This window comes from Staurois parvus, unplaced genomic scaffold, assembly GCF_062004578.1.
Source record: "Staurois parvus isolate SC_StPar_1 unplaced genomic scaffold, SC_StPar_1.0 ptg000698l, whole genome shotgun sequence".
NCBI classification, from domain to species: domain Eukaryota; kingdom Metazoa; phylum Chordata; class Amphibia; order Anura; family Ranidae; genus Staurois; species Staurois parvus.
Genome location: NW_028318494.1, coordinates 5,144,043 through 5,167,482, shown reverse-complemented (window position 1 = coordinate 5,167,482; position 23,440 = coordinate 5,144,043). Strand labels below are relative to the sequence as shown.

The following is a 23,440-nucleotide window of genomic DNA, read 5'->3' as shown; positions in this document are numbered from 1 at the left end:
GCTGTAAGATGTTGAAGTGCTCAGAACACACAATATGAAGATTTGTTCTGCTGGTAGTAGAAGAATAGGCAGTGCTGTCTGAGGATAGAAACTAAACTATATCCCTGTTGCAGGGGCGGACTGACAACTCATGGGGCCCCCAGGCAATAGGGGATCATGGGGCCCCTGTGTCCTTGCCCAAACTAAAAAAAAAGCCTATGAAAAAGGTACCAGGGGCATCTCATGGGGCCCCCTACTGACCCCGGGCCCTCGAGCAGTGCCTGAGTTTCCAAATGGTCAGTCCGCCCCTGCCCTGTTGTCCCAAAATAATCCATACACATCCACTACTGAGTGTTACTGAACCCACAGCAGTAAAATCAGTCTGTATATGCAGTAAAGCATGCTTGTTATACTCACTGTGGAACCTAAGGGGTTAGTCCTCCGCATTGTGTAAAAAAAAAAAAAAAAGAAGCTGTTTGATCCCGTCTTCCCTGATCCTCCCCTTCTACTGTCCCCAATCCATCTGCTGATAGAACAGAGCCTTGGAGGCAAGCTGCACATGCTCACTTTGGTGTGTATTGCTAGAGAGTAATTTTTTTTTCCTTTGGGAATGTGTTGGCTCTGGCCAGTTTAGTGGATTGCTTAAAAAAAAGTCCTGGATTCTTTCTTGGATACACAGAATATAACTGGATACTAATATTTATGGGTAATGGGCAGCACAGTGGATAAATGGTTAGCACTTCCGCCTGGCAGTACTAGGGTCGTTGGTTCGAATCCCAGCTACGGCACCACCTGTCTGGAGTTTGCATGTTCTCCCTGTGCCTGCGTGGGTTTCCTCCGAGTACTCCGGTTTCCTCCCACACTCCAAAGACATGCTGGTAGGTGAACTGATTCCTGTCCAAATTGGCCCTAGTATGTGTATGTATGAATGTGAGTTAGGGACCTTAGATTGTACACCCCTTGAGGGTTAGGGACTGATGTGAATGTACAATATATATGTAAAGCACAGAGTAAATTGACGGTGCTATATAAGTACTTGAAATAAATAAATAAAGTTGATCCAGGGAATATCTGATTGCCTCTCGGGGGATCAGCAAGGAATTTTTGTTCCCTGCAGGAGCAAATTGGATCATGGTTTGCTGGGTATTTTTTTTTAAATGGTTGAACTGGATGGACTTTTGTCTTTTTTCAACCAGACTATGTAAACTATGTAACTATATGATCAACACGGGGACAATCAGCACTTTCTAGACAGAGGGTCAAGTCTGTGGGGAGGTGAGTGTTAGAGGTACTAGCAGATTTAAATACACTAACAAGATGAAGCCAAACTCCAGCTAATACTGTTATAACCAGTTACAGCAAACAGTTTTTTTCCTTTGGGGATAAAAGCTTTACATGAATAAAACCTGATCATTGTGAGTGGTAAGTGGTTTCTCTCATCACTGCTGCATCTTCAAGAGAGCTTGTTCTTTTGAAAAACAACTGACTTACTGGCTGGATCACCAGATTAAAAAATGAGATAAAGCCTACAAAAGAAAACTAATGCAGCCATCACATCTAAGAATTGGTAAGCTGCAATATACGTACTCCTAAATATACTGACACCTACCCCTGGGGAACTGCTGCTTTAGAGCAATGGTATTCTTGTTACAAAACTGGTTTTGCTTTCATTTTTGTCTGTCGATATCAACATATTTCACTGCAATGATGAAACTTCAGCATCAGCTGACTCAGGAATTAATATTAACCACTTGATCTCCAGGCCTGTTTCTGACGCCTTTTTGTTTACATGTAAAAATCAATATTTTTTTTGCTAGAAAATATATGCATAGAAGAAATAGAATAAATAGAATACTTAGAACCCCCGAAAACATTATATTTTTGAAAGCAGAGGCCCTTGAGAATAAAGTGGTGAGTTTTGCATTTTTTATGTCACACAATATTTGCACAGCAGTTTTTCAAACGCAATTAAAAAATACACTTTTTTTTTATTTTTTGCAAAAAAACCACAATACATAACCCAATTTTGTTGTAAAATATAAAAGATGATGTTACGCCGAGTAGAGAGATACCAAACATGTCACATTTTAAAATTGCTCTTGCCCAGGCAATGGCGAAAAGCAACGAAAATTTTACTATCCATAAGTGATGTTTGAAAAGCCTTTACAGGTTATCACTTTTTACATAGGAGGTCTCATGATCACTTCCTAGTGATCTGATGTTTGTGGTGATACCTCACATGTGTGGGATGATTGCTGTGTGCATGTGTGTGGGACCAATGCTTGCGCACGAGCATGGGGGGGGGGGGGTATGGGGGTGCTTTAATTTTTTTCTATTAGTTTATTTTGAATTTTTTATTTTTACACTGTTGCTTTCAATTTTTTTTTTTTTTTAAACATCCCTTGTGACAGCAACAGACACGTGACAGGTACTCTTTACAGAGGAATCTGGGGTCTATAAGACCCCAAATCCCTCCTCTGGAGATCAGTGGTTTTGAATACTTAAAAAAAAAAAAAAAAAACGACGTTTAGTGGCAAGTAAACTGGAAGTCATGTCAGGATATTGCTTCTGGATTACTATAGTGGATAGCCGATCAAAGCCGTTGGGACGGCAGAGCCCAAGAGAGCAGCGGGAGGGGGGGGGGGGGGGGAAGTCCCCTCCCGCTGCTTGTAAAAGCAACTGAGCAACTAGTAAGCCACTCTGATAGCAGATGACCATTGGTTCTAAAAAAACAGTAACTGGGTAATGCCTGGAGCTGCAGACATCACCTCGGTACAACTTCTTAAAGTCCTTTGATGCACAGGTACCTCGCTGGTTCACAAGTGGTTAAATCCTGATCATTATCATTAGCACAAGCCTTCTGATAAGTGTTGACAAAATATAAAAGAGCAGGGCTTTTTTTACTCGGAGAACAGGTGCAAGTACTCCCCCCTTCCAAGTCACTCCTGGTCTTCGGCCCCCTACCCACCTCTGAGCACCGTCCCTTAGGTCCACCCCCTACCCACCTCTGAGCACCGTCCCTTAGGTCCACCCCCTTCCCACCTCTGAGCACCGTCCCTTAGGTCCACCCCCTACCCACCTCTGAGCACCGTCCCTTAGGTCCACCCCCTTCCCACCTCTGAGCACCGTCCCTTAGGTCTACCCACTACCCGCCGCTGAGCACCGTCCCTTAGGTCCACCCCCTACCCGCCGCTGAGCACCGTCCCTTAGGTCCACCCCCTACCCGCCTCTAAACACCGTCCCTTAGGTCCACCCCCTACCCGCCTCTGAGCACCGTCCCTTAGGTCCACCCCCTACCCGCCTCTGAGCACCGTCCCTTAGGTCCACCCCCTACCCGCCTCTGAGCACCGTCCCTTAGGTCCACCCCCTACCCGCCTCTGAGCACCGTCCCTTAGGTCCAACCCCTACCCACCTCTGAGCACCGTCCCTTAGGTCCACCCCCTACCCACCTCTGAGCACCGTCCCTTAGGTCCACCCCCTACCCACCTCTGAGCACCGTCCCTTAGGCCCACCTCCGAGCACCGTCCCTTAGTTCCACCCCCTACCCACCTCTGAGCACCGTCCCTTAGGTCCACCCCCTACCCACCTCTGAGCACCGTCCCTTAGGTCCACCCCCTACCCACCTCCGAGCACCGTCCCTTAGGCCCACCTCCGAGCACCGTCCCTTAGGTCAACCCCCTACCCACCTCTGAGCACCGTCTCTTAGATCCACCTCTTAACCATTTCCCAGTACTGCCTCTTTAAGAGAATGCATAATAAGCATCATTTTGTGGTGCTAAGTAATTGATATGGAATTTGTTAATGATAACAAAGAAACGCAGTCAAATAGATCCCCTTCAGGCAGCAACAATAGCCCCCCTCAGTAACAATATACCTCCCACCACAAAATACCTCCTAACAACAATAGATCTACACTAGCAACAATTAACCATCAGCAACAATAGATCCACCCAGCAACAATTAACCCTCAGAAACCATAGATCCACCCCAGCAACAATTAACCCCAGCAACAATAGATCAACCCAAGCAACAATTGACCCACATGAACAATAGATCCACCATCAGCAACAATAGACCCCCCATCCTTCAGCAACAGTTGCCCCCCTGCAACAATAGATCCCCCTCCAGTGACAGTAGATCCCCCCAGCAACCAGATCCCCTAGCAACAATAAACCCTCCAACACACCCCAGCCCCCTTTGCCATTACATACATTCAGTACTGGAGGTACTGTGTTCCCCCGTGTTCCTGGTAAAGAGTGTGACTAATGGCATGTGTAATTTCAGTTATTCCAGAGATAAAAAACGCTTTTGGCTCCCTATGTGAAGGTAATATTGCTCAGAATTAATAATTATTATTATACAGGATTTATATAGCGCCAACAGTTTGCTCAGCACTTTACAATATAATGGGGGACAATCCAGCAACAATACAGTTCAATACAGAAGGAATAGGACAATAATCATGTTATATTTTTGTTTTCTAGGGCCTTGAGAGCTTCGACAGTGCGAGTTTTCAAAATCTAATTTCCTATCTGCTGACCATCCACCTACGAGAGGGCCGGAATCTTGTCATCAGGGATCGCTCAGGTAATTGGACTGCCCAGGTGTCTGCGCTATGTAATATTATATCCTTTAGCAAAGTCAGTTTGGAATGGGACTTTTAAGGCATTGATATCAGTACACAAATTATACAAATCATACAAATTGTATTCAACAAATCTTATTAAAATCACATAAAAACAAGAGAAAAGGAGTAGTAGTGATTGTGATACAATTTGGGTGCAAATTTCTCAATGTACTGACGTGTTTCGACATATTCTCTTCAGGGAAGCTGAGAAAAATGCATGCACTGAAAATACATACAACATAGCATCACCACTGACTGACATTAATGTGATCCATTTTTTTGTAATTATATTACTGTGTGAACTCACGTGGATGATTTATTTTGCTCATAACATGCTGAGTCAGTGGTGATGCTATGTTTAATGTATTTTCAGTGCATTTTTTTTTCTAACCTGAAAAGAATATTTCGAAACGCGTCCGAACATGAGAAACCTGCGCCCAAATTATATCATTGTTATTATTGTTATAATAACAATGATATAATATGTTATTATACATCAATTATATTTCTTTTGTTTTTATGTGATTTTAATAGGATTTCTTGAATACAATGTGTATGATTGTTTTATACTACTTGTATGATGTGCTCTGTAATGGCCAGGGCCCGGGGTCAGTAGGGGGCCCCATGAGATGCCCCTGGTACCTTTTTCATAGGCTTTTTTGAGTTTGGGCAAGGACACAGGGGCCCCATGATCCCCTATTGCCCGGGGGCCCCATGAGTTGTCAGTCCGCCCCTGGACCTTACATCAGTGAGAATAATCATGGCCTCAGGGAAGGTGGTCAGTAGGTGGAAGAGTAGAGCCCAGGGGCGGACTGACATTTGGAAACTCGGGCACTGCCCGAAGGCCTGGGGTTAGTAGGGGGCTCCATGAGATGCCCCTGGTACCTTTTTCATAGGCTTTTTTGAGTGTGGGCCAGGACACAGGGGCCCCATGATCCCCTATTGCCCGGGGGCCCCATGAGTTGTCAGTCCGCCCCTGGACCCTACATCAGTGAGAATAATCATGGCCTCAGGGAAGGTGGTCAGTATGTGGAAGAGTAGAGCCCAGGGGCGGACTGGACATTTGGAAACTCGGGCACTGCCCGAGGGCCTGACGTCAGTAGGGGGCCCCATGAGATGCCCCTGGTACCTTTTCCATAGGCTTTTTTGAGCTTGGGCAAGGACACAGGGGCCCCATGATCCGCTATTGCCCGGGGGCCCCATGAGTTGTCAGTCCGCTCCTGGTAATGGCTTGTTTCCTTTTCTATGTATACTGCAGAGGTCTGGATATGAGTTGTTGTTTCGGATAATGACTACACAAGAAATACAGTCTCGTCCCCCCCCCTCATTTATAAAAATTGTTTACAGCCCAGATTGACAAATATAAATATGTAATAATTTTAAAGTAGGTCTGTCTTGGGGAAAAAAAAACATGGCGGCTGCCATTGCCAACTTCTGCCTGCAAATCCTAGTTACCTGGCTGTCTCTGGCTTCAATTTTGAGTCACAGACTGGGAACATGCAATCTGACCAAGAAACTAAAATATGTCAAAGCCTATTTTCATGCTGGTTTTTAAAGAATATTTTCATTTCTGGATCCAAAATGGGATAACACCTACTTTAATTTTGCTATATGTACCCATTGACCTAGCATAAAAGAAATAATTCTGCTACAACTGCAGCACTGCAAAATCCTACTTTGATTACTCTGTTTCTCTAGTTCTGTTTGTTTATTAGGGGACTGGGATGCAGTGTTTGTTATAATTAATTCTGTTCCTATTGTGCTGTCAGATCTCATTATCAGCTGTAAACTGTATTTGAACACAGTTTGCACTATTTATTTTTTTATTTCAGGTACTTATATAGCGCCATCAATTTACGCAGGGCTTTTACATGTATATTATACATTCACATCAGTCCCTAACCCTCAAGGGGCGTACAATCTAAAGTCCCTAACTCACATTCATATACAAGGGCCAATTTAGACAGGATCCAATTAACCTTCCAGCATGTCTTTGGAGTGTGGAAGGAAACCAAAGTACCCGGAGGAAACCCACGCAGACACAGGGAGAACATGCAAACTCCAGGCAGGAGGTGCCGTGGTTGGGATTCGAACCAATGACCCTAGTAATGCGAGGCGGAAGTGCTAACTATTTAGCCACTGTGCTGCACACACTAAGAAAGGGTTAAAGATTTAAAAGCTGGGGTTCTCCGTTGTATGTTAATGAGCGGAAGCTCGGCCTGTCCCTGGGACAGACTTACTTTGAGATTGTCCAGAAATGCTTGCAGGCTGCCATGAAGCCTTCTCCAGAGAAACATTTATAAATTACAAAATAATTTTTGAAAACATTTTTTAGGTATTCTGTGTGGATGGGAACACATAACAAACTTGTTTTCTCAAATTTGGCTGCAAAAGTGGAAACATATAGTTACATATTTGGTGAATAAAGACAGTAGTCCATCCAGTTCAATTTGTGTGACTATTATTCTCCATCAGAGGCGTAACCTTCAGGGCCCCAGTGCAAGAAACCATGAAGAGCCCTTCTTCCCTCCAACACCGGGGCCCTTCCCACTGATCCCGGGCCCATTACTCCTATTACAGGGCCCTTCACTACAGTCTCGTAGTTGAACCTCTTTACATTTTCTGCAGCGGGCCACTGTGGCGGATCGCCAGTGCCTGGTCGCAATTTTGACCTTTGTGACCCTGGTAGTCCCACCACTGCTCTCCATATCCCTGTACATTGCGGTCGCTAAGAAATACAATAAAAGTTGTTTTTTTTTAATTATCAACACTCCCCGCTGACACCACCAACTGTGGAAGGGAGTTCCACATCTTTACCTCTCTAACAGTAAAGAACCCCCTGCGCAGTCTTCTCTTCCAACCTCATTGAGTGTTCGTGTATCATCTTAAGAGATCTGAGACTGAATCGTTTTTTCCCAATGCTAGAGCCACCATTTAAATATTTGTATATCACTGTCCTATCTCCTCTTTAGTGTCTCTTCTTCAGGGAGAATTAGTTTAATGTTTGTAGTCGTTCCTCATAACTGAGGTCCTCCAGTCCCCTTATTAGCTTTGTTGCCCTTCTCTGGATGCTCTTCAGTTCCAGCACATCCTTCCTGAGGACTGGTGACCAGAACTGGATGGCATACTCCAGATGTAGCTGAACCAGAGTTCTGTAGAGAGGTAGAATTAGTCTCATCTCTTTAGTACCTTCACTTTTTATCCCCTTCCTGTCGGCGAATCCTGGCCCTTTGAGAGGTTCTAAATGCCGGAAGTGAAGGCAGGCATTCTGGTCATGTGACTGCTGTGATTGACAGTCCCAGCAGTCACATGATTGGAAAATTCCTGATTGTAAGTATGCATCTGAAGCTTTCGGATACCCGCCGGTTACTGTGCTGGGAGCGTGCTCTAAGTACAGGTAACTGGTTACATAGGGCCGCATATACGAGAACGGCTGGCAGGAAACTATTAATGCATGCTAATATTCTTCTGGCCTTGCTTGTGCAGCTTGGCATTGTATGCTATTGCTGAGGCTGTGATCTACTAGGACCCCCTTTAAAGTCTTCCCAACCTTGTAATGCATATATGCAGCAATAAAAGATGGTGGACTGTAACGCCCAGCTGCCATAACAATGAATCAATGGCGGCATTAGGTTGTGTGCTATCACAAACAGCACTTGGTGGCAGCTTCTGATTGGAAACCAGCAGGACAGGCTCCTGGTCATGTGAGAGACAATCACAAGATAGAGAAGCAAGGTTTCCTTTAGTTTCTCATTTTATTCACTTTTTCAGACCTACAGTATCTGATCCCTTAAGAGAGATAAGGATACCCATAGACCAAAGTTTCTCAGCCAAGGTTCCATGGGACCCTAGGGTTCCTCCAAAGGTTGCTAGGGATTCCTTGAGCAATGACCAACTCCTGCATCTCAAAGAAGTTCCCACTGACACCATTGATCTTTTTAGCTATCTGTAAGGGGGGAATTCTTCCCAAGCAGCATTCTTCCCACTGACCATCACACTAATGTATCATCAGTTTTGTATATAGAAATTTTTAGCAGAAGTTCCCTGAGATCGGAGCGTTAATCCAAGGGTTCCTCTGTGTTGAGAGAGGCTGCCATAGATCTTTGTGTTCACAGGAGTGGTGAGCAGGAGGCTATCGTCCTAACTTGAAGTGCTTGGACCCTTGTGTTAATTAGCCAGGGATGACAGTTGAGCATTCCTCAGACTTTGATAGTTTTTCCTTTTTAGCAGAAGAAGAATTAAACTCTAGAGACATTCAAGCAGGTTAACCCACTTCCTGTGTGATGACACGGCGTGTAGGAGTGGAGACACTGAGCAGAAGCTTCATTTTTATATCACAGGGGAAGAGGGAGATTATCTTTACTGATGGTCAGGTCAGCTACTTCTACTGAAAAAAGCAAAGGTTGGCAATTACTGTATATTAGCAAATGCCACACAGCATAAAAACCCTGATCTGTGTGATAAGGCTCTCTTTGAAGCAGTCATTCTCCATCTGGCCATATACTGTGAATTTTGGGCAGTTTCTAATAAATTGTACGAAATTTGCTTAGTGGGTGGCCCTGTCAACACCCTACTGCTTGATGTCCTTGGCCTGAAAGTCTATGCAGAAGAGTCCCAGGAAAGTGTAATCCACTGTGTCCCTGGAGTTCTTTCACTATGGCTGAAGGTCTAGAGCAGTGGTCTCCAAACTGCGACCCTTTTCTTGCCTTTATCTAGCCCTTGGAGTACTTTTCCTCTTACTGATACAAGACACTATTGTTCCCACTGATACCAGTGATCGGGCACTATTCTTCCCACTGATGGGACACTATTTCTCCCACTAATACCAATGATGGGACACCATTCCTTGCACTGATACCAACAATGGGGCATGATTCCTCCCCACCATTACCAAGAATGGTGCATTATTACTCCCACTGATACCAAAAACGAGACACTTTTCCTCCCACTGACACCAATGATGGGGCAGTATTCCTCCCAATGACACCGAAGATGGGGCGCTTTTCTTCCCCCCTAATACCAAAGATGCATTGTTTACTTCCACTGACTCCAGGTCAATTTCTATTCCCAGTGGCCACAGTCCACCCCCCCCCCCCCTAAAGGTCTGCAGGACAGTAAATTGGCCCTTTGTTTAGAAATTTTGGAGAAGTAATTCTCAACCAGGATAGGGAACAGAAGAGGGAGCCACTAAGTGTAGTATTAAAAACACTTTAATAATTCATCTGTGTATGCACTCACATGATTTCCATGAGTATATCGCCTGTAAACATGATGAGCTTCAAAATAAGGATCGTCTCCACTCCAAATAGACACATCAGCAGTGGCTCACTGGACCTGTGGCGGGCAGCGCAGGGGGCATACTTTACTCTGGAAGATACCGTTTTCCAAGATTGCCGTGGAACGCTGAACCGGAAGTGACATTGGAAATCACCGTGGACTGCAAAACCGGAAGTGGTGTGAGACAGGGATGGTTTGTAGCCTTGGTAACACATTTTGGAGCACCAGTCAGCTCCTTTGTCAAACCAGATTCTCAACCAGGATTCCATAGAACCCTCCAATTCGTCCAGAGGTTGCTAGGGGTTCCTGGAGTTGTGGCTGATTTTGACTTCTCATTTAAAGTGTTAGTAAATCCAATCTGCTTACTTTTACCTATATGTAAAAACTAAAATAAGGCTTACCTGTAGGTACAGTAAATATCTCCCAAACATGGACTGTTTAGGAGATATTATAGTAGCAGCTAGTGACATTTCTGGTACATGCGCACTGTGCTCTCAATGGCCGTCCATTGAGAGAGCTGTTTCACGTCATCGCAACTCGGCCAATCAAAACAGCCAAAGCTTGCGAACCAGGAAGGCAGACTGGGCGAAGATGGAGGCTCCGCTGGAAACCTTTGTTCTAAGGTATGGCAGCCCAGTGGCTAAATGGTTAGCACTTCCGCCTGGCAGCACTAGGGTCGTTGGTTCGATTCCCAGCCACGGCACCACCTGCCTGGAGTTTGCATGTTCTCCCTGTGCCTGCGTGGGTTTCCTCTGGGTACACCGGTTTCCTACCACACTCCAAAGACATGCTGGTAGATTAATTGGTTCCTGTCTAAATTGGTCCTAGTATGTGTATGTATGAATGTGAGTTAGGGACCTTAGATTGTACACCCCTTGAGGGTTAGGGACTGATGTGAATGTACAATATATATGTAAAGTGCTGTGTACATTGACAGTGCTATATAAGTACATGAAATAAAAAAAAAAAATAAGGTAAGTCTTTCATAATGTGCTAGTATGCGATGCATAGTAACCAAAGGCGGACAGACAACTCATGGGGCCCTCAGGCAATAGGGGATCATGAGGCCCCTGTTCCTTGCCCACACTCAAAGCACACCCAAAAAAGCCTATAAAAGGTACCAGAGGCATTTCATGGGACCCCTTACTAACCCCAGGCCCTTGGGCAGCGCCCGAGTACCTGAATGGTCAGTCCGCCCCTGATAGTAACACCTGATGCTAATATTTTGCAGGGGTATTTTTTATTTTTTGAAGTTTACTACCTCTATAATGGTGCCTACCCAGTAGGAAAAGCAGCATCACACCAGCAGTCTTTTTAGTAATCGATAGGGATTTGGCCACCACTGTAAGAAGGTTATTCTTCCCACTGACCACCAGTGTAAAGGACCATATTATCGCATATACACTAAGACCTGAAAATAATTTCAAGGATTCCTCTAGAGGTAAAAGGTTGAGATAGGCTGGTAATGGATGAGTAGGGTTTATTTTTTAGGAATAATTCATTTAGTGTCACTTTAATTATTATTATACAATATTTATATAGCGCCAATAGTTCGCTCAGCGCTGTACATTACAATGGGAGACAATACATGAGACAGTACAATAATAATACAATGCGAAACATGAGGGGTTCGAGGGCCCTGCTCCTTGGAGCTTACAATCTAGGAGGGAGGGGATAGTGGTACGGGAGGAAAAGCTGTGGGAGATGGAGTGGTAGGAAGAGTGGAGGAGATAGGCAATTAGCAGGGAGCGGGGTAGGCTTCCCTGAAGAGGTGGGTTTTCAGGGTGCACCTAAAGAAGAGGAGAGTAGGTGATAGTCTGATGGATTGGGGTTGGGAGTTCCAGAGGATGGATGATGCCCTGGAGAAGTCCTGGAGGCGGGCATGGGGCATTTCCTCAGGGAAATAGAGAGAAGGAGGTCTTGTGAGGAGCGGAGTGTGCGTTTTGGGTGGTACTTGGATATCAGGTCAGTGATGTAGTTTGGGGCAGTATGGTGGACGGCTTTGTACGTCAGTGTTAGGATTTTGAATTTGATCCGTTGGGCAATCGGAAGCCAGTGGAGGGATTGGCAGAGGGGGGTGGCGGAAACGGAGCGGTTGGAAAGGTGAACGAGTCTGGCAGCCGTGTTCAGGATCGACTGAAGCGGGGATACCCAGCGGCGAGGCAGGCCAGTGAGGAGGGAGTTGCAGTAGTCGACTCGTGATATGATGAGGGAGGGGATGAGCTGCTTAGTGGTTTCCTGGGTTTAGGAACGTGCGGATTTTGGCGATGTTGCGGAGGTGGAGTCTGCATGAGTTTGTTAGCGATTGGACTTGGGGCTGAAAGGATAGGTTGGAGTCAAGAATGACACCAATCCACCCACCCACTGACACTGAATCGGAGTCTGTACCTAGTCTAAAAAGTAAATGAGCTTGATGTTCTGAGGAGCACAGTTGCAAAGTTTCCTGGATCATCTTTGAGTTTACTGTTACTTATATGGTCCTAAAGCCCCATTCACACCTGTATGTTTCAGGAATGTTACAGAAGTGTGCATTTTTGCATGTGTTCTGGAAACACGCTACAATCCGGTGATGTGCTTGAGGGGCCATTAATGGTTAAAGGTACACCAAATGTAGCTGGCAGTTAAAGAGCATGAAACCCAATGCCCAACAAAGTGTGCGAGCGCCTTTGGCGCATTTCTCACACTGCCCTATGTGCGATGCTCTGAAACATGGAAAATAGTTGAAAAAAAAAAACGCATGCAGGAACACACGTTCCTGTTACACATAGTGTGAATGGGGGCTGAAAAACTTTCTTGGGTTAGGGTCACACCTGTGCGAGTGTTTGCCGCTGCGGGACCCACACCTCTACCTGCAGCCGCAACCAACCGCACGGTGAAACGCAGATGTTTGCGGATGCCATTAATCCAAATGGCACTCCATCCGCACTGGAAATTGGAACTGCACTGTACTTGCAGTTCCTGTGTGGGCTGTGATTCCAAAAATAGTGCAGGGACCTTTCCCCTGTGTTTCACAAGGCATGGCATACCAATCAATCGAATGGGGTGTCGTGTCTGCGCAAACCGCAGCTTGCAGAGCCACGTAAATGTGAACCAAGGGTTACAGAGAAGCATTATGATTGACCTTGATTCTGTTGCACACCAGGTACAGTTGTTCTGTTTACCTTGTTCTCTACAATATAGAGCTAAGAACAACCGGAAGGAAAAAGACAACCTTTTAGGGCTCATGTACACTGCAGCTGATAAACTGACGTTCAGGAGCTGTTCAGTGATTTTTTTCAGCAGCCCCTGAACTCTCCCTAATGTTTTCCTATGTGTCCATGTACACATCGTCGTTTACAGGCAGTTGAGTTTACAGTCGTTTTTTTGAACGCGCCAAACTTGTGTTCAGGAGTAGATTTTATCGGCGTTTCAAAGGCGCGTAAACGCGTTTATAAGCGTTTGCGTTTAGAAGCGCTTTTTAACTGTTCCATATCCAGATGCTGTCCGGAGCCTTTTTTCATCATTAGAAATGTATGCAAAGTGTTTTCCATGTATTTAAATGGATCCGGTACACCAGCGCAGTCAGTTCCAGGTTTCGCATGAAGGAAAAAATGGTAGAACGTGCCGCATTATGTTCATGATGGGATCCATAGTGAATACAACCAGAAAAGACAGGTCATCTCAACACATACTGCTCTCTCTGCTTCTGCTCTCTCTATTTCTGTCAAAATGTCTGAAATAGTTAATATTTTACTATTTTTCAGTGCATTCTGGGCATTTAGGAGGGTCTCCTGAGCAGGGGCGGACTGACCGTTTGAGCACTCGGGCACTGCCCGAGGGCCCGGGCTCAGTAGGGGGCCCCATGAGATGCCCCTGGTACCTTTCATTGGCTTTTTCATAGGCTTTTTTGGGTTTGGTTGAGGACACAGGGGCCCCATGATCCCCTATTGGCCAGGAGACCCATGAGTTGTCAGTCCGCCCCTGCTCCTGAGGTTATCTTTTACAAATTCTTCTAAACACAAACACGCATAAACGCAGTATGGAAACGCGGCTAAACTGTTTTTTTAACCTACGTTTTCCAGCAGTCAGTTTCCATCGTTCAGAAGAGTTTTCCAGACGCCCCGTGTATATGATCCCCTATTCTGATCAGGTGTCTGTTCCTCCAGGAGATATAGTGGTTGAAATGTCTCCATCTTGTGGATTTTTTTTATAACTGCAGTTACTAGTAGAAACAATTGAGCACTGTCCGTGATACTTTTTTTATTTGCACTAACATACAATTTTGAAGACAAGCTTTCGGGGAGTGTCCCCTTCTTCAAGGTCCAAGCAGTACTCACACAAGAGTACTGCTTGAACCTTGAAGAAGGGGACACTCCCCAAAAGCTTGTCCTCAAAATTGTATGTTAGTGCAAATAAAAAAAGTATCACGGACAGTACTCAATTGTTTCTGTCGCAAATGCACTAATACGGCTACAATCACCTTGAATTTCAGCTCTGAACACTGGAGGTCTGTTTATGAATGTTTTCACACAAGATTCACACATTTTATAATTGGATTCAATTAAATTGGATGGGTGAAAGTTGTATGAAAACTTTTATAAATAGATCCCTAAGAAATGTTACGTTTGTATCACCCCCTAGTGTAGTGCAGGCTGCTAGGTAAATTCAGTTGGCTTCACTGTAATCAGAGGAGCAGGGTTGATTATTTAGGGCTTCTCAGTGTTTCACAGGCTGCCTCTCTGATTGCTTCCCCCTGTCTTCTAGAGGGAGCACGGAGTGGACAGTCTGAAATTTTTGGAACTCCAGCCAATCCCTGGGGAGGTGCGCCCAGTAGGTGGTGAGAGAGCCCATAAGTAGTCTGAGACCTGAGTGAAGGGTGCAGTGTTCCTGGGTCCAGTCCTGCAGGAGGAGATCCATGTATATTGGCTCTGCCCTTCCAGGGTAGAAGTATGGGAGGAACCCTTCAGGAAGACATTGAGGTCCCAGCTAGGCTTAGCTGGGGGGCCTAATCACAAGCTCATGTCCGGGGATCGAGTGGGGTCTGGAGAAGCTCACTGGAGAAAGCCAGGAGGAAGATGTGGGAAATAGTCTAGCTGTCCTATGGTGGTGTGAATCTACATATCACTCTCTAGGAAGAGCCTGGTGGGTATCAGCAGGAGGCAACCGATGATCCCGTGTCCATGTGAGTAAATGACTCCAGTGCTGAAGAGTAGTGACTGTGTGTAGCTTTTACCTGTGGAAGAAGTATAGGTCATTCTCAGCATAGAGATCCTGTGGGACGTTTCTTTTTGTAGAGTGCCAGAGGTTGAGGACTCCTCAAGTTTAGTTCCACAGTTACTGGGGTGTCCCATGCACCCTATGCCTATTCAAGTTCATTGTTTCAATTTTTAAAAAAAATAAAAATAAACTCCTAAACCGTTCTTTGGAGCCAGCAGAAGATTGTCAGAAATGCTGTGCACCTGGCGGAGTGTGCTCTAAGGGGGGAAATAGGACTTAAATTGCCAGTGGCTCTTACAGGGATGCGCTATACATCTTTTCCAAAAAGTATGTTTGCAGACGGCAAGGGGGTGGTTGTGGGGTTCCAAAAAACCTAAAGCTTTGTAAGAAATGATAAACATAATCTTTATACCAGCTATCTAAACTTACCAAGGGAACCTTACAACTTGAATGACTGAAAGACAGTTCTAGTGTTTTTAAAAATACACAGGCATTCATAAAGACCTCTACCTCCTAACTGTCCTTCTTTTGGAGCCAAATTACTCCTTCCCTCCTTCCTCCTTGGCTGTCCCTCCTTTTGGTCTGATGTACCGATATCTAATTTTTTTAAAATCTAAAATTTATCATTTAAACAGTAGCGGACCGCCCATCCACAATGTACTGCGGACAGGCAGCCTGTACAGTCAAAGAAATGTACCTCTACGTCTCTGCCTGTTTCTGGGGTTCAGGCATGCGTGCCCCCACCCGCCTATTGACACTGTGATTGTACAGAATGGGAGCCTGTCAGCAAGTCCCAGCCAATCACATGTAGAAACACCCTCTTTATGATGGGATTTTTTTATGGCACAAACAGAGCAAAAAATGTTAGTCATCAAAATTTATAGGACCATCCTTTATTAAACACATTACGTTTCACAATTGCCACAGACATACAAAATGTGGTGTTATACATTACATATCTGTTAACAATTAATGTACAGGCAGGAAAGATGGAATACGAATCATGAAAAACCACTCGACACATTTCAAGATGGTAGACAATCTCTTCCTCAGAAGTGCTTAAAGCAGAGTTTCACTCAACCTATCAAAAAATAAAAACAGCCACTTACCTGTCCCTCGGTCCCGTGGTGTGTCCCCCGCAGCCCGTTTCACCAGCCGTCTTGTATTCCAGGAGGCCAACATCTTCAGTGTGGGCACCTGTCTGTGACAGCTTGCGGCTTCACAGCCGGGTCCCCACTGCGCATGCGCGAGTAGCGCTGCGCTTCATGAATGGTCCTGTAGTCTTCTGGGACCTGTCACATGTCCCACAAGACTACAGGGAGGGAGGACACCTTCCGCTTCTGATCGCCTAGGCGATCGGACCGGAAGTGGGAGCAGGTACCTGTCAAATTTGGGTACCCACTCCCCCCCTGCTCCCCAAAGATGCCAATCCGTAATGGGGAGCGAGGGAGCAGTCCTTAAAGCTGAACTTTTCCTTTTGGGTGGAGCTCCGCTTTAAATAGAACATGAATCCTATGATATAGATATATAAGTAAGATTGTCACTGTAATACATCAATTTCAAGTCCCAGCCGATGATTGACGGCTGGGACCTGCTGATCGGCTGTGTCCAATCACAGCTCAGAACGAACAACACAGAGTCTGTACAGTTTGAGCAAACTTTGTTTCTCATCCCTGGAAAGTACGGATGAAAAACTAAAGGATCTAATTGTAAAATAGAAGCACACATTACACATAGTTAGGCACATGTTTAACCCTTTGATGGCCCTAGATGTTAACCCCTTCCCAGCCAGTGTCATTACTACAGTGATGGTGAATAGTACAGGCGTACCTCGCTTTATGAACGTATGCTGTTACACAGTTAATATTTATGTTAATGTACATGAGAATTCATATAGTTTATTCTTTGTACCATTTCCTATGGACATTTCTATAGTTAGTAATGCTGCCATCCAGTGGTCTTATTTGGTAATGCATTTGTTTTATATTACTTCCCTGAGATCTATGACACAATTCCTTTGTATATGAAGCTCCTCCCTTCTTCTTGAGTTCAGCACTTCCTGTGTCATGGAGGCAGCTAACAGTCCACATGTAACAGGGACACATGTATTCTGCATAGTACGCTACAGAAAGTATCATCTTTTGACCGCATAATACTGGAAACCATTCATTCTGCTGTATCCTGTTGTCACATGTACAGAATAAAGCAACTTCTGGATGAACACAGTATTGGTGAGTTCAAGCTATCTGATAAGGATTGTCCACAGTGATTATATCTGCTTATACAGGCTAGGCAGAGAGGTCTCACAAGGGATAAATTGCTATCACAACAATCTGAGTCAGAATAGAATGCCTTGGTTAACATTTTCGGCTTACAAATTAAATTCCATTGAAAATAATGCATCGGTTTACTAATTTTTTTTGCAATACAAAGTAAGTTTCCCCAGGATGCATTGCGCCTGGGAGGTTTATAGCGCCGGCCCCGTGCCTTTAAAGTGCACTTTATAAAGAGTTTTGAACAGAGAAAATACTTTTTTTTTTTTTTTTTACTTTTTTCTGACCTCCAGAACGGATTAATTGGTTTTCAGTGCATTTAAAAATACATTTTAATCATGTCCCTGTACAGTATTTATGCCTTTAAAGAGCACTTTATAAAGAGTTTTGAACAGATAAAAGACTTTTTTAAAAAAACTTTTTTCTGACCTCCGGAACATATTAATTGGTTTTCAATGCATTCCTATAGGAAACCACGTTTTGGTTTACAAATATTTTGCAATACGAAACGTCCCAGAGAACGCATTAAGTTTGCAAACTGAGGTACGCCTGTATTATCATCGATCACTGTATTAATGTCACTGGTGATGTCAGTGGCAGTTAGTCCATTCTCCCTAGCTTCAGTTAGTGGAAGATTGCCAGCCACACTTTTGCAATCCCATTAAAAGTCACTAATTACCACCATTAGTGGCATAAAACAAATTCAAGTATATATACCATAGTTTGTAGACAGTATAACTTTCACATAAACCAATCAATTTACACTTATTGGGACATTAAAATACATTTTGGCCAAAATGTAAGAAGAAATTAGATTTTTAAATTTTTTAATTGGATATGTTCTATAGCAAAAATTAAATATATTGTTGTTGTTTTTCAAAATTTTCGGTAATTTTTTCGCTTGTAGCTCAAAAAATAAAAACAGCAGGGGCAATCAAATACCACAAAAAGAAAGCTCTGTTTGTGTGAAAAAATGGCATAAATTTTGTTTAGGTACATTGTTGCATGATTGCGCAATTAACCGTTAAAGTAGCATAGTGCTGAATAGCAAAAAATGGTGTGGTCTTGAAGGAGGTAAAATTTTCTGGAGCTTAATTGGTTAACTACAAAAAGTGTTATTTGGCACTAAAACCTTCATCTTAATTTTTAAAGTATAACTGGATAGATTGGAGAGGGATTAGACCCCCTGTCGGTTTTTATTGCAGTCTGTGTCCCCGTTAGGGAGATTCTTTCTCTCTATTTGTCCTGTTTACCATTATCATCAAAAGTGAAAGTAAAAAAAAAAACAAACACATTTTTGATTGTCCCCAGAAAAGTAATAGAAGGGAAAATTTCCAATAGGTTCACTAGTTCTGATGATTTGGGGGTCCCCAAGGAATTCATATAATTTGTAGAGATTTTCTCACCTGTTTTGGCTATGGGAGAGGAAGTGAAGGGAAATCTCCCCAATGGGACACAGATGGCAAAAAAATAAACTGATCGGGATTATAGCCCTTCCTTATTGTATCCAAAATGAAAAATAAAAGTTTTGTATTTAGTTCTACTTTAAATGTCTTGTTTGTCATTTTAAAAAGCCAGTAATGGTCAGTAAAGACAATTGTGGGTTTAGCTAATAAATGTTGACATACTGTATATATTCTTAATGGTTTGCATAATATGAGCAGAGCAGGGGTGTATCCATTGCTTAGAGCAGGGGTGTATCCATTGCTTAGAGCAGGGGTGTATCCATTGCTTAGAGCAGGGGTGTATCCATTGCTTAGAGCAGGGGTGTATCCATTGCTTAGAGCAGGGGTGTATCCATTGCTTAGAGCAGGAGTGTATCCATTGCTTAGAGCAGGGGTGTATCCATTGCTTAGAGCAGGGGTGTATCCATTGCTTAGAGCAGGGGTGTATCCATTGCTTAGTGCAGGGGTGTATCCATTGCTTAGAGCAGGGGTGTATCCATTGCTTAGAGCAGGGGTGTATCCATTGCTTAGAGCAGGGGTGTATCCATTGCTTAGAGCAGGATTGTATCCATTGCTTAGAGCAGGATTGTATCCATTGCTTAGAGCAGGATTGTATCCATTGCTTAGAGCAGGGGTGTATCCATTGCTTAGAGCAGGGGTGTATCCATTGCTTAGAGCAGGGGTGTATCCATTGCTTAGAGCAGGGGTGTATCCATTGCTTAGAGCAGGGGTGTATCCATTGCTCAGAGCAGGGGTGTATCCATTGCTCAGAGCAGGGGTGTATCCATTGCTCAGAGCAGGGGTGTATCCATTGCTCAGAGCAGGGGTGTATCCATTGCTCAGAGCAGGGGTGTATCCATTGCTTAGAGCAGGGGTGTCAAACTGGCGGCCCTCCAGCTGTTGTGAAACTACAAGTCCCATCATGCCTCTGCCTTTCGGAGTCATGCTTGTAACTGTCAATCTTGCAATGCCTCATGGGACTCGTAGTTTGGCAACAGCTAGAGGGCCGCCAGTTTGATACCCGTGGCCTAGATAGACTGTGCTAGATGTGTCCCTCTTTCTCAGCTTAGAAAGATAAACATACACTCACCGGCCACTTTATTAGGTCCACCTGTTTAATTGCTTGGTAACACAAATTGCTAATCAGCCAATCACATGGCAGCAACTCAATGCATTTAGGCATCTAGACGTGGTGAAGACGACTTGCTGAAGTTGAAACCGAGCACCAGAAAGGGGAAGAGAGGGGATTTAAGTGACTTTGAACGTGGCATGGTTGTTGGTGCCAGACGGGCTGGTCTGACTATTTCAAAAACTGCTGATCTACTGGGATTTTCATGCACAACCATCTCTAGGGAAATCGAGACTCATCAGACCAGGCAACATTTTTCAAATGTTCTATTGTCCAATTTTGGTAAGCCTGTGTGAATTGTAGCCTCTGTTTCCTGTTCTTAGCTGGCAGGAGTGGCACCCGATGTGGTCTTCTGCTGCTGTAGCCCATCTGCTTCAAGGTTCAATGTTTCATGTGTTCAGAGATGGTATTCTGCATACCTTGGTTGTAATGAGTGGTCATTTGAGTTACTGTTGCCTTTCTATCATCTTGAACCAGTCTGCCCATTCTCCTCTGACATCCAGCATTTTCGTCCACCCAATTGCCTCTCCCTGGAAAGGGGAGGGAACCTTTTTAAGAATCGCTATAGTTGGGCTTTTCTTCCACTTTAATATTGCCCCAGTTAACTCTGTACTGTGCTGGCAGAACTCTTCAGATGTAAACCAGATTTCAACACTGCCTCTCCTAACAAAGGGTTAAAGATTTCAGAGGGAGCTTGGGCTGTGCATTGTATGTTAATGAGAGAGAGTTCAATCTATCCCTACTAGGGAGGACAGACTGAGTTTGATCCCATTTTCAAATTGTTCAGAGTAACTTGCAGTCTGACCAAGTCTGGCGTCAACCAAACGCATAGCACAGTGGCTAAGTGGTTAGCACTTCCACCTGGCAGTACTAGGGTTGTTGAATCCCAACCACGGCACCACCTGCCTGGAGTTTGCATGTTCTCCCTGTGCCTGCGTGGGTTTCCTCCGGGTGCTCTGGTTTCCTCCCACACTCCAAAGACATGCTGGTAGATTAATTGGATCCTGTCTAAATTGGCCCTAGTATGTGTGAGTTAGGGACCTTAGATTGTACACCCCTTGAGGGTTAGGGACTGATGTGAATGTACAATATATATGTAAAGCGCTGCGTAAATTGACGGCTCTATATAAGTACCTGAAATAAAAAAATAAATAGTGGAAACTGTGTTCAAATACAGTTTACAGCTGATAATGAGATCTGACAGCACAATAGGAACAGAATTAATTATAATCCTGTCTAAATTGTCCCTAGTATGTGTATGTATGAATGTGAGTTAGGGACCTTAGATTGTACACCCCTTGAGGGTTAGGGACTGATGTGAATATACAATATATATGTGAAGTGCTGCGTAAATTGACGGCGCTACATAAGCACCTGACATAAATAAATACCTAGAAAGGTAATTACTTTTGGTAATGACAGAAATCTCCTGAATGGGGCTGGTGATGCGTCTTGATGCACGGCCAACGGCATATTAGCTGCCAATGAAGCTGTGTTGTGGGGGCCGAACAAGCACCGAGGACAGACGGGCCAATGGTATGGACACTCCAACCTCAGTGCCACCCTCACCATGCCTCCAATAGCTTTATGAACGGTCTCCAACATGTACAGTGAAGTTAAAGAGAGGATGGCTTCTACAAATGGATAATGATCCTAAACACACCTCGAAATCCACGGGGGATTACATCAAGAGGCGTAAACTGAAGGTTTTGCCATGGCCTTCACAATCTCCTGACCTCAACATAATTGAGAATCTATGGATAGACCTTAAAAGAGCAGTGCGTGACAGACAGCCCAGAAATCTCAAAGAACTGGAAGACTTTTGTAAGGAAGAATGGGCAAAGATACCTCAAACAAGAATTGAAAGACTCTTGGCTGGCTACAGAAAGCGTTTACAAGCTGTGATACTTGCCAAAGGGGGCAGTACAAGATATTAACTCTGCAGGGTGCCCAAACTTTTGCAGACGCCATTTTTTTGTTTTCTGTTATTTTGAAAGTGTAAATGATGGAAATAAAATCTAACTTTTGTTGACATATTATAAGAATGTCTAATCTGTAATTTGATGCCTTTTGGAGATTTTTCCATCTTTCCTTGGCTTCTTTATGCACATTAATACAAATTTTTAGCTGGGGTGCCCAAACTTTCGATCCCCACTGTACATGAACTAGTTGCAGGAGCTGACATTTGCTGGTCGGAGGCACAACAGAATTCTAAAGAACGTTGTGACCCTCTTTATAAATTCCGCCGACTATCTTTGCTTTTTCACAGATGAAAATCCCCATAAACATGATGGTAGCCTGGTCCTCCCATCTACTTCAGTACTGGGTAAAAGTGGCTGCTGTAGGGGGTAATGAAGTGATGAAGAACGCAGACCTCTATTTCATAGCAGAACTCAATGAATTGAGCTTATCACTGCAGGAAGACTTTGATGTCCAGCATTGTACTGCGCTCTAATTCTAATCCTTCACTACTGGATGAAGCCGGGACGTGGAGCTCCGTGTCCTCCCACTGTGTTCTGCAGCATTTTTTAAAATGACCTTTCTTTATTCTCCCCGACCTTTACAACAAGTGAATCATAGTGTACGGCGTCTAAAGATCCCACTCTGCGCTCCGCCGCTTATTTTTAGCCGTGTATTATTGCGTAGCGGTTTATGAGATGTGTCTGAAGGATTTCACCCGATAACACAGACCCTGGCTGAATGGCGTTATTGAAGTGTGCAACATATTTGTATCTGGATGAGAAAAGAGAGAGCATTATCTTAAAGCCTTTTGCATGGCCTGCCTCGCCGCTGGCTATCCCCGCTTCAGTCGATCCTGAATATGGCTGCCAGAGTCATTCTGGACTCCAACCTATCCTTCCAGCCCCAAGTCCATTCTTTAACTAACTCATGCAGACTCCACCTCCGCAACATAATACAAAATCCACACGTTCCTAACCCCAGAAACCACTAAACAGCTCATCCCCTCCCTCATCATATCACGACTCGACTACTGCAACTCCCTCCTCACTGGCCTGCCTCGCCGCTGGCTATCCCCGCTTCAGTCGATCCTGAATACGGCTGCCAGACTCATTCACCTTTCCAACCGCTCCATCTCCGCCACCCCCCTCTGCCAATCCCTCCACTGGCTTCCGATTGCGCAACGGATCAAATTCAAAATCCTAACACTGACGTACAAAGCCGTCCACCATACTGCCCCGAACTACATCACTGACCTAATATCCAAGTACCGCCCAGCACGCACACTCCGTTCCTCACAAGACCTCCTTCTCTCTAGTTCCCTGGTCTCCTCCTCCCATGCCCGCCTCCAGGACTTCTCCAGGGTGTCACCCATCCTCTGGAACTCCCTGCCCCAACCCATCAGATTATCACCTACTCTTCTCTCCTTTAGGCGCACCCTGAAAACCCATCTCTTCAGGGAAGCCTACACCACCCCCTCCTAACCTGCCGACCTCCTCCACTCTTCCTACCACTCCATCCCCCACAGCTATCTCCTCCTGTGCCACCATCCCCT

The 23,440-nt window shown here is 44.6% G+C and overlaps 1 protein-coding gene across 1 annotated transcript in view; it reads left to right on the top strand.

Moving 5' to 3' along the window:
- Nucleotides 1–23,440, top strand: part of MCTP2 (multiple C2 and transmembrane domain containing 2) — a 381,280-nt gene that overhangs the window by 148,940 nt on the left and 208,900 nt on the right. The window contains exon 4 of the mRNA XM_089653100.1: nucleotides 4,464–4,566. Coding sequence (XP_089509226.1) covers nucleotides 4,464–4,566 — 103 coding nt within the window. The remainder of the gene's footprint in view (nucleotides 1–4,463; nucleotides 4,567–23,440) is intronic.